The sequence below is a fragment of the Bacidia gigantensis genome (assembly GCF_019456465.1).
Source record: "Bacidia gigantensis strain McMullin 20006 chromosome Unknown contig_132, whole genome shotgun sequence".
NCBI lineage: Eukaryota > Fungi > Ascomycota > Lecanoromycetes > Lecanorales > Ramalinaceae > Bacidia > Bacidia gigantensis.
The window spans coordinates 1096342-1110305 of NW_025408592.1; the positions used below are offsets into that span (position 1 = coordinate 1096342).

The 13964-nt window shown below is 50.7% G+C and overlaps 4 protein-coding genes across 4 annotated transcripts; 2 read left to right on the forward strand and 2 right to left on the reverse strand.

Annotated features, from left to right (window-relative positions):
- Positions 1-376: 376 nt before the first annotated feature.
- Positions 377-4139, forward strand: KY384_001585 (uncharacterized protein; the record flags this gene model as incomplete). Its single annotated transcript, XM_044810115.1, has 5 exons — positions 377-1216; positions 1267-2016; positions 2067-2361; positions 2423-3582; positions 3606-4139. 5 exons carry the CDS (start codon positions 377-379, stop codon positions 4137-4139), a joined length of 3579 nt encoding a protein of 1192 aa, XP_044673127.1.
- A 1418-nt stretch (positions 4140-5557) lies between these two features.
- Positions 5558-8739, forward strand: KY384_001586 (uncharacterized protein; the record flags this gene model as incomplete). The annotated part of the gene is made up of 4 exons (XM_044810116.1): positions 5558-5802; positions 6785-7111; positions 7184-7323; positions 7589-8739. The coding sequence occupies 4 exons, from the start codon at positions 5558-5560 to the stop codon at positions 8737-8739; spliced, it is 1863 nt and encodes a 620-aa protein (XP_044673128.1).
- A 1030-nt stretch (positions 8740-9769) lies between these two features.
- KY384_001587 (uncharacterized protein) lies at positions 9770-11211 on the reverse strand (the record flags this gene model as incomplete). The annotated part of the gene is made up of 2 exons (XM_044810117.1): positions 9770-10744; positions 11131-11211. The coding sequence occupies 2 exons, from the start codon at positions 11209-11211 to the stop codon at positions 9770-9772; spliced, it is 1056 nt and encodes a 351-aa protein (XP_044673129.1).
- A 725-nt stretch (positions 11212-11936) lies between these two features.
- KY384_001588 (uncharacterized protein) lies at positions 11937-13784 on the reverse strand (the record flags this gene model as incomplete). The annotated part of the gene is made up of 1 exon (XM_044810118.1): positions 11937-13784. One exon carries the CDS (start codon positions 13782-13784, stop codon positions 11937-11939), a length of 1848 nt encoding a protein of 615 aa, XP_044673130.1.
- Positions 13785-13964: the final 180 nt, after the last annotated feature.

Genomic DNA, 13964 nt, shown 5'->3' on the forward strand with positions numbered 1-13964 from the left:
TACCAGCGTCCTCAGCTTGCTCGAACGCGGAGTGTCGATTTCTGGGAACCCCAGCGTTACGATCGTACACCTCGTCCGCCGAGCTTTACACAAAGACTCAGTTGATAGCCCTCAACTTTAATAGCAGGTCATAGGTTGTGGTTGTCGTGACATATCACACGAGATAGTGTTGGTGATACGGAATATTGATAAGCTTTTAAAGCCCGGGCCTTTGCTGCTGGAGACAGAATTCGTCACTGGAGAATAGGGTCACTCATCACAGTCTTCTGTGCACTGTTGGCGTGCTCACCTACAACCCTACCTGGCCTCCTGGTGCCGGTCATACCAAGTCCATCGAACCTTGACCAATTTCTGTCAAGGCTGGGCAATGGCCACAATGCAAGTTGCCCCTCAGCAACCACAGCCACCACTCAGTCCAAGCTCCTATCCCTTAGATCCCACACCTACATCAAGGCGCCAGTACCAACAGTCACCTGTTTCCGCGGAACAACCTCGAAGTCCGTCGAATACGCGGGGCTCTCCTCACTCCTCAAGGCGTCCCTCGCGACGACCTAGCGGCAATAACAATAATCAGCAAGTCAGTCCTGACACTCGCTCGGCCTCGAATACCCCTCGGGTGCCAGACGTGCCCAGTACCCACGCCTCGAATGTCGCTCCATTACCCGCGACCTCATCGTCACGGGATAGCCATAGAGGGCCCAGAGACCAAAGATCACAGGATGCACAGCAAAATGCAGCGCCATTTCAGCTGCCTCCTAGAACGTCTTCGAATCAGAGAAACCCACATACAGACTCGCAATCAGACACACAACTCATCGATAGAACCAATACCCAGCTTGAAGGCCAAAGATATGACGAGCAAGCATTCTCCTCACGCCGGACGCATAACGAACCCTCTAACACCGGACGTGGCCGATCGGATTCCGAAGCAATAGGAACGAGCAATAATGTCGCCGCTCCAATTCCTGCTAGCGCTTCCCAGTCACGGCGAAGAGGACCCGCTTCGCCTCAAGGGCCCCAACGAGCAATAAGCACTAGAGAGCCTTCTTCGCAACAAACTCCCAACACAAGCCAGAGCAGAGCCACCATCAACGTTGTCAGCACCTCCTCGACTTCATCCAGACCCACTCATAACGACGGTCAAGTCATCAACAGGGTGGTCGTTGATGATCCTGTTGTTGACCTACACCGCGCACATGAGCGCGAACTAGACTCTGTGCCTGGCTTGGACCCTGGGGCTGCTCCACCTACAACTACACCAAAGAGTCAAGCACGAAGCAGGCAAGACTTCTCTGCTCAAAATGCCGGAAGTTCTTCCCGCAGAAAAGATATATCCGATTCGGCGAATTCATGCTCGGACAGACCCTTGGTGAAGGCGAATTCGGAAAAGTGAAACTGGGTTGGAAAACAGATGGGTCTGTTGAGGTTGCCATCAAGCTTATACGGCGTGAGTCACTCGGCAATAATCCCAGCCGCCTTCCCAAGATCCATAGAGAGATCAAGATTTTGGAGACGCTTAAGCACCCAAATATTGTCAAATTACATGAAATGGTTGAAACACGTGAATACATAGGTATGGTGTTAGAGTATGCGTCTGGCGGAGAGCTATTCGACTACATTCTGAATCAACGCTATCTGAAAGACAACGTTGCTCGGAAACTGTTCGCTCAGCTCGTGTCTGGTGTGGGCTACCTGCACAAGAAAGGTATAGTCCACCGCGATCTGAAGCTGGAGAACCTGCTACTGGATCGGAATCGCAATATTATAATCACTGATTTCGGATTTGCAAATACATTTGACCCACGAGATGAGTTGGAGCTCAGAGATGAGGAGAAATTGTCGGACAGGGATTACATCAAGAGGAAAGGACTTGACCGTGTTCACAATGGCGTGAGACGGGGGGATCTGATGGCGACGAGCTGTGGTAGCCCCTGTTATGCCGCGCCTGAGCTGGTTGTGACAGACTCGTTGTATACTGGCCGCAAAGTAGATGTTTGGAGCTGTGGCGTGATCTTGGTACGTGATCTTGCAGTGTGGGGAGCATAATCAATTAACGAAGATTACAGTACGCTATGTTAGCGGGATATTTGCCATTTGACGACGATCCAGAAAATCCTGACGGCGACAACATCAATCAACTGTACAAATACATTACAACAACACCATTGACCTTCCCTGAGTATGTCACACCACATGCAAGGGATCTGCTGCGGAGGATCCTAGTTGCCAATCCTAGAAAACGCGCAGACCTATTCGAGGTTGCAAGGCACAGCTGGCTCACGGACTACGCACACGTGGTAGCTCAAGTGACTAGCAGCACCACGACTGTGGGAGATATTGCAACAGCGACTGTTACATCAGGTATGTGAAGTAATAAATGGCATGTGAGACTGTTGCATAAGTGGAGCTAACGAAAATGTAGCTACGCAAGACGCCCCGGGTCTCACTCGGAGCCATTCAGTTCGAGAACCCACCAAACCAGTGACGTCTAATGTATCCCCCGTTGGAGCCTTGAGTCATCAGGGTAAAATCGACCCTAACCAGCCACAAGAGAAGACTGAGCCTCCACGTGATTCGAAGCGAAGGACAGTGCAAGTTGAATATGTTGCACCTCAAAGATCGACAGCAAGAGGTGAGGCCATGCCAACAAGTGACAAATCCCGTATCGATGATTCACTCGCTACGACTACTACTGCACCTTCAAGAAGTCGCGTCAGGGCAGGCACAGATGGTGGAGAAGCTGGATCTCGCCAGTACACTAGCACACAGAAGCCTTTACCTCAAGATCCCAATTACAGATCCGAGAAAGCATATCATACTCAGCGTGATGCTAGAAGAGGCTGCCAGCCATCCGGTGTATCCCAACGAGACATGGCGCCACCAGATAGGCCGCCAAAAGACTATCCTCGCTCTGTTTCGGACTCTACAGGAGCTTTTGGCCAAATCTCGGTCTCAAGTGGCAGACCAGCTACTGGAGGTTCTATGACATCGACTGGACAGGCAAGGTTACCATCGAGGGGCAATTCCTACAGCCAGCCACTTGCACCAACCGTTGCTGCAACCTACGCCCAAGGTAGAGTCACACAACCGAAACCCGAAAACAAATACAACATATCAGGGCCTATGCCCCTATCCGAACCTTTCCGGACGACTCAAAGCGATAGTCGTCCGAGCACACAGCAACATGCTGCGGTCACCGCTCCACGCGATCCGCCACGTACTCACAAACGAGCAAACACGCTTGGTAATTTCTTCAGGACCGGCTCAATATCTGGTCCTAAACCGATACCACATACCCCTGATGAAACGCCGCCGAAAGAGAAGAGATACCCTCCTACTAGTATGAAAGCTCCCATACCTGTCGAGACCCCCCCAGGCAATCTTCCGAGTCGCGACGTCCGTCGTTTAGCATCAATAGAAAGAGTCGGGAGAACAGCGACGTTTCAAGGCAGGACAAGCCGCGCAGGTTTTCCCTGCTGCCGGCTTCATTCTCCTTCAGAAGCTTTACAAGCACTGGGAGCGGCAGAGATGGAACTGCAGAGTTCAGACCAGCTTCGGAGCGCAGACAAGCTAACATCCAAGGTCAGGCTTCGTCACGCCCCCAGACAATGAACTATCAGAAGGGAGCATCCGACTTTGATTTTCGGCAGGATACTGACGCTGGTGTCAACCTGGACGGACAGAGAGACACGAGGCGAGGCAGCGCTGCAGCTCCGCCACGAAGGAGGAATCCTACTCCACGGACACCTGCTACAGCTCCTCAAAGCCAATATGGCCCTACTAGATATCAAGATCACTACCCACCACCTAAAGTCCTGCAACAAAGTCAACCATATCTGGGATCGCCTTCGGAATCACGAACTTCTATACAGAACCAACAATTCCGACCCGTATATCCTCCTGGGTTCGGTAGCGAAGAACAAGAACCACAACCTCGTAAGTCAATGCAACAGGCTCGGCCTACTCGTGGACCAGCTGTACTTACGAAGAGTAATCGACGGTTTGCAGACGCATACGAGCAGGATCCGGAACCCGGCTCTGGCTCCGGGCATCACGCCGGCACCACAGGAGCAGCAAAGAGAGTGATGGATTTCTTTAGAAGGAGAGGAAGAGCCCGAGCAGGAGAAGAGAAGACGTAATTCTGAAGTGCAAAAAGTGGTCGTTCCTCGTCAGCATCCTTCGCTTCTCTAACCTTTACATTCATCAAATATATCTTACTACGGACAGTTTTAATCGAAAACCTGGACCATAGCGAGCAATCTGGAAGGGTGGCTGTATATTTTGGCGCCGGGAAGAGGCAGGCATACCGACTGGCAATACATCATGCTTCCTAGCTTGTTTTCACGGGGGCAAACTCTGCCGCTTGGTCTCATACCATCGACCGCTTGCAATCGCGAGTAATGAGAGGAGGACTGAACATTACAAAAAGAGGGAGCAGGCAAAAGTTCCCATTGAACAATACGGGAGCCTGGATCATGTATTCTTCTAACCTGTCTTTTTATCGAAGGTGTAGCTGAGAGCGATTGTGGGGCGAAGACAAACATAGATACCTTTTTAGTTGGCGTGAGACAAAAGTGAGCGCGGTCTTAGCTGTTGCTCATGTCTAGGTTAGTCAGCGCAACTAAGAGTTTGCTTCTCGTCAAAGGTATTACATATACCAAGTTGTCCCTAGATCCTTGATTGAGTTCCATATCAGAGGCTTCGCGAACAGAGGCAACAGCCACTCTTGCATAGTTTACGGCTGCAGCTCGCACTCTTTCTTCAAATCTCATCATCAAGAAAGGTCGAGGCTGTTTATTCGAAGGCTTTGTGATGGAACTTTGATCAAGCTACGCCATGCCTACAGCGAGGCCCTTTTTGTTATTCTACCGTAGGCTGCTGATGAGGTCAAAGACGAGACGGCCCTTCTGGAAATGCCTCAGCTTCCTCGTTCAGATTTTGCACTCGCGGGACCCTTAAGTGCAACCCCGCAGCCACCATTGGCCTATACAAACATACATTGGATCCTCAAGGCTAGGCTAGGCTATGACGGTCATGTCATTCGATTGACGGCAGGCCCCGCAGCTCACCACCCGTGATCTACTTTGCGGGGAAGATGGGGGTATCTACAAAGTCACGATGACTTCACGTTGCTCAGGATGACGACCAGGATGGCCAGTCTCAGAGACGGTCCTCAGGAGTCAGAAGTCTTAATGGAGGAAACCTTCTTCGAGTGCAGCTGGGCTATGATTCCAGCGAAGTAAAGACTGAGACCATGTGTTCCATCACTTTTTTCCCACTCCATCATTCTCTCTCTCTCAACTGCCTGCCTTCATTCCCAGGATGCCGAAATTCGGTCCTTTCGTCCCTAGCACTTTTCGTCAACTCATACAGACTTTCAGCGTACCTGCATGCTCTGAATCTTATTCACGCAGCGTTCCTATTGGCGCCTTCCTTAACAGGCAATTTGCTCATCTGATCCTACAAGAGCTTCCAGTTGCAGCCAGTCAAGAGCACTCTTGGACGTCGTCATACTTGAAAGTTGTTCTCTGTCTCTGCCCCACGGGACTCAGTGACCATGGATTTCGAAAGTGGCCCGTGGGCAGTTAGTCTTCATCAAAGCAACAAGAGACCTGAAAACGAGGGAGTGTCATCAAGCATTTTCTTCGGGCACTGCAGCCCTCTTGGTGCTACAGCAGATAGTCTTTGCTTCTCAAGCCCAATATTCAGTAGAAAAGAGGACACTACAGAGAATCTGAGGCTCCTCGTGAGACACTGTTCCTATCACAACGATGTTCTTCTCGCAAATTTCTTTCAAGATCAGTGCGTTGACAGTGACCTCTCTAGCTCGCTTTTCATACGCCCAAAGCAGCGCAGATGGCCTAGGCCAACTCAGCACAACGTCCATGACAGCCAGCCCTACCGCCGAGATCAGCGGCACGCCAGCTTCGTTTCGCGATATCTTTACCGTACCGTCGGCGGCTGATGCTGGCGTGACCCTGATACTAAATGTTTAGGACCCTTAAGCAGTTGATGTCCAGACTACCTGCCCGGGCTACAACGCCTCGAATGTTGTGCTCAATAGCATTGGGTTTACAGCGACGTGGAAGTTGGCTGGACAGGCGTGCAACGTGTACGATAGGCACAATTCCCAGCATGGTCCATCGATGTGTTCTCATCGATCCAACCCTCAAGGACTCGCAAGATGTTAATAAGTTATGCTGACTGCAAAGATGTACAGGCAATGATATTGAGACTTTGAACTTGACTGTAGAATATCAATCTGCAGATCGCTTAGCGGTGAGAATTCTGCCAACAGATATAGATTCGTCGAATCAGTCATACTACGTTTTACCCGATCAGCTTGTGACACAACCTCAAGCAGACGAGGATCCAGCATCTACAAGCTTGAAGAACGACTTCAGCTTGACTTGGACAAATGACCCCAGCTTTTCATTTACTGTGTACAGAACATCGACTGGCGATGTTATCTTTTCAACAGCTATGACAAAGCTTGTATTTGAAGATCAATATGTAGAGTTTTCAAGTTCGTTACCTGAGAATTACAACCTGTATGGGCTGGGCGAGTCGATCGATGGACTAAGACTCTGTAACAACTTCACAAAAACTATGTACGCAGCAGATGTAGGAGATCCAATAGACCTGTAGGTTTCTATCAAGTGCCCAAGGTGTACTCTACTGATGGTATGCTATAAAGACATATCTATGGTAGTCATCCGTTCTACCTAGATACGAGGCAAGTATCAGCATTGCAGTAGGACTTGCTCGAGGCTGACCAGCATAGATATTACGAGGTGGATACGGATACTGGCAACTTGAGCTTGGTCACCACCAATGAAACAGGTGCAAACGCCGACTTTATTTCGTATTCTCACGGGGTCTACTCGCGCAACACCCATGGCCAGGAGATCCTCCTTCGGCCTACGAACATTACCTGGCGATTCTTGGGCGGTAGCGTTGATCTGTATTTCTATGCTGGACCAACACAGCCTGAAGGCACGGCTGCGTACGAGCAGAGCGCCGCTGGATTGCCAGCAATACAGCAGTACTTCTCACCTTTGGTTATCACCAATGTCGGTGGGGCTATGCCAATTGGTCTCGGCTGCAAGAAGTTGTGGATAATCACGAAGCAGCTGGCATGCCACTCGAAAATATCTGGACCGATATTGACTACATGAATCAGTATCGTGATTTCGATAAACGATGCTCTGAGATATGGTTATGATGAAGGCAAGACCTTCTTGAATGGGCTTCATGACATTGGCAGACATTACATTCCAATCATTGACTCCGCAATCTATGTTCCGAACCCACAAAATGAAAGTGACGCTTACTCGACATTCAACAATGGCAACACAATTTGGCGCTTTCCTAAAGAATCCGGATGGGAGCCTTTATATTGGATCCGTCTGGCCTGGCTACACGGTGTTTCCTGATTGGATCAGTGAAGGAGCGGGTCAGTGGTGGATTAACGAGATGACAACGTGGCATGGAAAAGTAGCCTTTGACGGTGCATGGATTGACATGCCAGAGGCGTCCTGATTCTGCGTAGGTTCTTGTGGATTAGGCAATATCACAATGAATCCAGTTCATCCACCATTCGGCCTACCAGGCGAGCCAGGAAATCTGGTCCTCGATTATGCCGAAGGCTTCAATTTGACAAATGCAACGGAAGCAGCCTCAGCCTCGTCAGCATCAGCGAGTCAGGCATCAGCATATCCGGTAGCTTTAACGGCCAGTGGTTTCGATCCCAGCGCTACATACCTTCGCACAACCCCAACGCCTGGTGTACGGGATGTCAATCATCCACCATACGTGATCAACAATGTTCAAGGCGATCTTGCTGTTCATGCCGTTTCACCCAACGCAACCCACGTTGGTGGTACCCTTGACTATGAAGTTCACAACACCTGGGGCCACGGGATCCTGAACGCTACTAACCAGGCTTTACTCTCAGCCATCCCTTGCCGCCGCCCGTTCATAATTGGCCGCTCCACCTTCGCCGGGAGCGGCAAATGGGCGGGCCACTGGGGCGGCGACAATGCCTCGAAGTGGGCATACATGGTCTTCTTAATCCCGCAAGCACTCTCTTTCAGCCTGTTCGGCGTTCCCATGTTTGGCGTCGATACTTGCGGTTTCAACGGCAATTCCGATGAGGAATTATGCAATCGTTGGATGCAGCTCAGTGCTTTCCTCCCGTTCTACCCAAACCATAACACTCTGACTGCAAATTCGCAAGAAGCGTATGTTTGGGCCTCTGTGGCGGAAGCAACACCTATGGCGATACAAGTAAGGTACCTGATGCTGCCTTACCTGTATACTCTCTTCCATCTCGCGAGCTTGACGGGGAGTACAACCATGCGAGCGCTGTCGTGGGAATTCCCGAACGAACCTGCTCTGGCGAATGCCGACCATCAGTTCTTCCTTGGTCCAGCACTTCTGGTGACGCCGGTGCTGATACAGGGAGTCACAAGCGTGAACGGCGTATTCCTTGGCGTGGGAAAGGGTGAGTGCTATTACGACTGTTACAATCAGAGTATCATCGATCCAGCGACCGTGGGTGGCGGAAAGAAAGCCAGTATCGATGCGCCATTAGGACATATTCCGCTCTACTTGAGAGGAGGCTATGTGGTGCCGACCCAGGAAGCTGCCATGGTCACAAGGGATGCGCGGAAGAATCCTTGGGAGTCATCGTCGCGTTGGGGCTGGAGGGGACGGCGAGAGGAGGGTTGTATGTAGACGATGGAGTCTAGTGCAGGAGGGTACACTGTTTGTTGAGGTGAGTTGTGCTTCCTATGATCACGTCTTAGACAACATTCCCACGAATACCTCCCTGCTCTCCCCTACCCGACCTGTCTTCTGACCCTGAACCTTCGGACCCGTTCATTTTACTTTCCCCCTTTACATCATCCTCACCTAAACCATCACTAACACTCCTTACTAATTCACCGCTACCCCAACTTCCCTCCATGCCTCCCCCGCGGAACCTTCAACGACACCAACACCCTCGCAAATGTAACCGTGCTAGGCGTCCCCGCCCCCGTCAGCAGTGTCACACTCAACGACAACCCCATCCCGAATGAGAAAGTGGACTTCAGTACTAATAGTAGCGTCCTGGCTGTGACGGGGCTGAGGAACTACACAGGCGAGGGGGCTTCGAGTGGGGAATGGGTTCTGAGATGGGGTTGATGAGGAATGGTAAGGGTGAAGGGGAGGTGTGATGAAGGGAGGGGGGAAAGTGGTGAAGTGAAAGGGGCTGTCATGGGTCAGATGCTGTGAGACAGTTCCTAAGGAGTCTGGCTGCTAGGCAGGCTGCGGTCTTGTCAATTGAAACACAAATAATCAAGTGTAGTACCCTATTTGCAAGCAGTCACAACACCTTCTCAGAATTGTCATCAGCAATCGTGAAATGGACTTCAAAAACGCCCATTTTAGAGCCGTCATGCAGGAATGATAGCCGGCCAAATGCAAAGACAAAGATCAAATGCGCCAGTTGCAAAAAGGAGGAGCAGCTCCTTAACAAACCATTGCAGTCTTGATAACCTACCATAACGCCATGCATGCCATCTCGAAGATGTCCTTGCAGCCATGAATACTGTGGCAATCTTGATTGGTGGGGGCAAATCGTCAGAATCGATCTTTGGGCACAAAGGTGATTGAGACTTTTGTGTCGTCATGTTTTCACCATTCAAATTCGCCGTTCGCTTTGCCGAAGACGTATCTGATAATTGTTAGTAACTTCCCTCAATCCCACCAGACACGAGCGATCTTACTCCTTCCCTCCGGAATTCAAAACGCCATCCCTAAGCGTACACTTCCACTTGTTCTTAACACGCTGCACCTTGTCGTAGGTGCACAGCATCACCTGCGTAGGCTTGCCATCATCTGGCTCCCCTTCAATCTCATTATCGTCCGAATCATCCAGTTCCGAATTGATAGCGTCTTCGTCATCATCGAATAGCTCGTCCTTCTCGTCTTTGATATTGGATTTACTATCCTCATCGTCATCGTCATTCGCCCCATCCACTTGAGACATCCCAGCCGACTGGTCGGAGTCTATCTTTCTCCGCTTATTTTGAGGAAGGCTTGACTGCTCTGAAAGGGGCAGGATAAGACCACCGCCCTCTCTGTCACGGCTCATTTGCTCGACCTTTTGCCGAATTGTCGTATCTGCTTCTTTGTTATCCTCCATTGCTCTGGCGCGGCGCTCAGCAACATAACCGTCCCATTGCCCGGATCCATTGGTTTGCGGAGGGTTTACAGCTTGTTGGCGACTTTTCTGCTGTTGGATTTGCTGCAATGCCGCTGCGTGTTGTTGACGCTGGTACAGGGCCTGTCGCTCCCTTTGTTGCTCAGGAGTCATGTTGGGTCTAGAGGAGTTGGTCGGCGGAAGTACTCGAGCTTGACCATTGGGGATCATTTGCGACTGGATCTGACTAATTTGAGAAGTTGCATCGGCGCCGAATCTCTGTTGAAGTTGAGCTACGGCACGTTCCCGCGCGTCGTTGTTGCCGTAATTGGGCGGCAAGTTTGGGATGGTAGGTGCCTCCCCTGGCTCCGTCTTGATACGTGGTCCTGGGGGAACACCAGAGCCTGGCGAGGAGGTTCCCGGTATTGCGCTCGAGGATACTTGAGGGCGAGGTACATTGGAGGGAAGTGTTGGGTTTGGCATTGGTTGTGGCGCTGGAGGTGGCTCCCATGGAAAAGAGCCAACTTTTAGCGCTGATAGTTTTGTCTGCCAGGTCTAGTCATCGAGTTCGCATTAGCGAGCTCTCTTCACTAGCTCTTGGTAATAACATGTAAAGGTCTATACAATCGCAAGTACGTCCGCTTAGACTTGCCGACGATGATTGGTTCTCGGGTAGTTTTGCCCATTTAGAAATTTTCCAAGGTAGCCGCCTTATAATGAGTCGCACGCCCAAGCGTCCCCCAAAACCAACAAAAATCCCACGTCTCCCTCGCAGCAGAGAAAATGACGATCCTGCCACGTCCAGTTGACACAACTTTGCAACAGTATTTGCGTGCAAAATATCATGCCGTCTTATGAAAAGAGAAGTGAAAGATGCTTGACACAGACAGCAGAACCAAAGAGAGAAGTCAAGAGAAAGACGGAGGGGTACAAAGACCTACCAATCTCAGATCCTCCAGCGTTTGCTGGCCAACCCCGTCCTCTTCAAATGTGGTCTGGCAATTATCGATCACATCTTCCATGATACGGAGATACACCTGACCCTGTGTGGCGTTCTGCTATTCAGCATGCAATTCTTACCAGCCTGAGAGAGGCGTCTGGGGCCGGGCATGTCTTGAGGATCATGCTCACCAACGATGCATTCGACATCTTGCACTTTCAGCGAGCTGTTCTTCAGATGAAGATGTGATGACCTTCAGAGCGCTTTGTATCAAGAGCTGGCGTTCAGAAGGGTCCGACTCAGGTTTTGATCAAGTCGCCGTGAAAGGCGGGGTTCGTCGCACAAATTGCCTGCTTGTGCGGGCTTTGTACAGCGTCAAGTCATCTCAGCCCGCTCGCATGGGCTCTTGAAAGAGTTTGGCAATGTTCGCAAACCTTTGCGATGGTCTTTGGGGTCAAGACTGGTCGCGGCCTCTATCGGTACAGGTGAGTGGAAAGGTGAAAGTGCGATTTGCTTTGAGGGAGTCAACCGCCAAGAAATTTGACTAAGCCTTACCCATTTGGTGCACCAAAACCTTGCCACCAGTCGCTTTCATCACAGTCTGATCAATGTGTCTTTGTATGTCGTGAAGCTTGAAATAATGACATTCCCAAATGAAGGTCTATCTTACATGTAGACATTACTCGTCTATTGCACGTGAGGACGAGGCTTTCTTGTTTCTTGAAATACGGCACAAGTCCTTCATGTTCGTCTGACATGGGCCTCCTTCACATGCGCCGTGAACCCTCATTTCAGCTCTCCCAGTGCCTACCTAATTGTCATTTGTTTCTTCATCTCGCCACCCTTGCCTGTTGCGCCTCCTTCTCTCGAGATCGCCGATGCTGTCCCAGCCTTTTTCTCAAAGATCTTCCAAAACTTCAAGCTCTCGTCCGCTGCTGCAGTTGCTAGCATCTGACCGTCTGGGCTCAAGCAGCTGTGGAGAACTCTGGTCTCATGTGCTGGGATCTCGACATTACGCACCAGGGTAGGATAGCTCCAGACGCTCAATGAATTGTCTGGAAATCCGCTCGAGCTCACGATCTCGCGGTAATGGTTACTCCATCGTAGGCTTGTGACCTGCGAACCTGTGTCAATGCTGTTCGTTCGAGCACCGGTTGTAGTGTTCCAGAAATGAATATGTCGATCGTACGAACCACCACCTGTGGCAAGCAAGTTTGGCTGCCACGGACACCAGCTCAATGCTTTGACCGCAGCCCGGTGATTGGTCTTCTGAAATTTTGGCGCACCCAATGATCTAGCATCCCAAATTGAAACTAGATTGTCATTGCCACCGGTAGCTAATTGCTGACCATCTGATCGCCACTCAAGACCACAAACCTCCGAAGTGTGCGAGACAAGCTCTGCTATCTTGTGCTGAGCAATGCGGACATCGTGATTGAATACTAATCCGCTTCGAGCTCCGGTCGAGAGGATGTGTTTGTTCCAGCCCATGACGCCAACGCGAGTGTCATGACCGTACATGCTACGAAGCTTTGTACGTTCTTCAACATCCCAGATTTGGATCTCGCCCGTACCCAGTCCGACACCCACGTACGCACCATCACCGCTCCATTTGACACTGCTTATGTACGTATCTGGTGAGGCTTCGAGCAAACTGCTGACCGTACCACTGTCCGCTGACCATACGTATAGACTTCGCTCTAAGCCGATTGCGATTTGATTGCTGGAGCTCCAGTCAAGCAGATTAAGATAGTAGTCGTCGACTAGGCCAGGGGCATCAAGCACACGCTCGGGAGCAGTCAAGACTCTGCGCCGGAACTGAGCTGATGTCGCTGCATTCTTCAGAGGTCGGTTATACTGCGACCGAAGGTCAATTGGCTTAGATGACTCTGGTGCGGCTGGCTTGAAGGCTAGGATCCGTTGATTGAGCGAGACACCACAAGCAGAAGCAAGTGACGATTGATATGCAACAGCATCCCTCGTTGGCTTGGTATATGACGTGCTGTCTTCATTGTCCTCCAAGTTCAGACCTTCAAGAGCTAGAGTGGCATCTTCATCTGTGGTCTGTCCGCCTATCGAGAAAGCACTTGCTGCATTAGCTAAGACGCTTGAGCCTTCGCCGCTACTAGTGTTTGGTCGTGAACCGTCTCCATCAGATTGAAACGATCCATCTACCTTCAAAGCGTCACTCGTTGTTCGGCTTGGAATGAAACGATCGCCGGCTTCAAGACGTATCGTAGTCTTGCCAGACTTGGTTCGCAAGGGGCCCTTCTTTCGACTGGCGCTTTTTGACGGAGTCTGGGTCGTGGTAGGTCCGGTGCCCGTCAAAGTCCAATCTGAGACACCAAGCTCCAGATGCCTCGGAGTTTTTCTACCTTGGGCAATATTTGATTTTGGCGAATCCTGATATGCCCTTGAAGCAGATCTTGGGAAGTTTGACGAGACACGTCCATAGGTCGATCGTGAGACATGTCGAGTACTTTCATTCGTCTGCCGAGGTGGAGTGAAGGGAGAGGTATCGTTGGACGCATTAGTCGCTAAACTCGTCGTCCTTGTACGCGGCGAAGGTGTGAGGGGCATACGACCACCCGCGGTACGGGAGGAGAAGAGACCATGATGGCTTTTGAGGGGTGTTGATATGGAAGCAGTAGCCATCTTGCCTTGAATATTGGACCGATTGGACAAACTAATGTGTCGGTCGTTGTCGCTGTATGTTAGTGATGGGTGATTAGCCAACGATGGTGGTGGTGTTGATCGTTGTGGCCTTTGGGCGGCTTGGGGTACCCTAGAAAGACAAATGAATGGTTCCTGGGTTATTATGTTCGTTAGTACTGT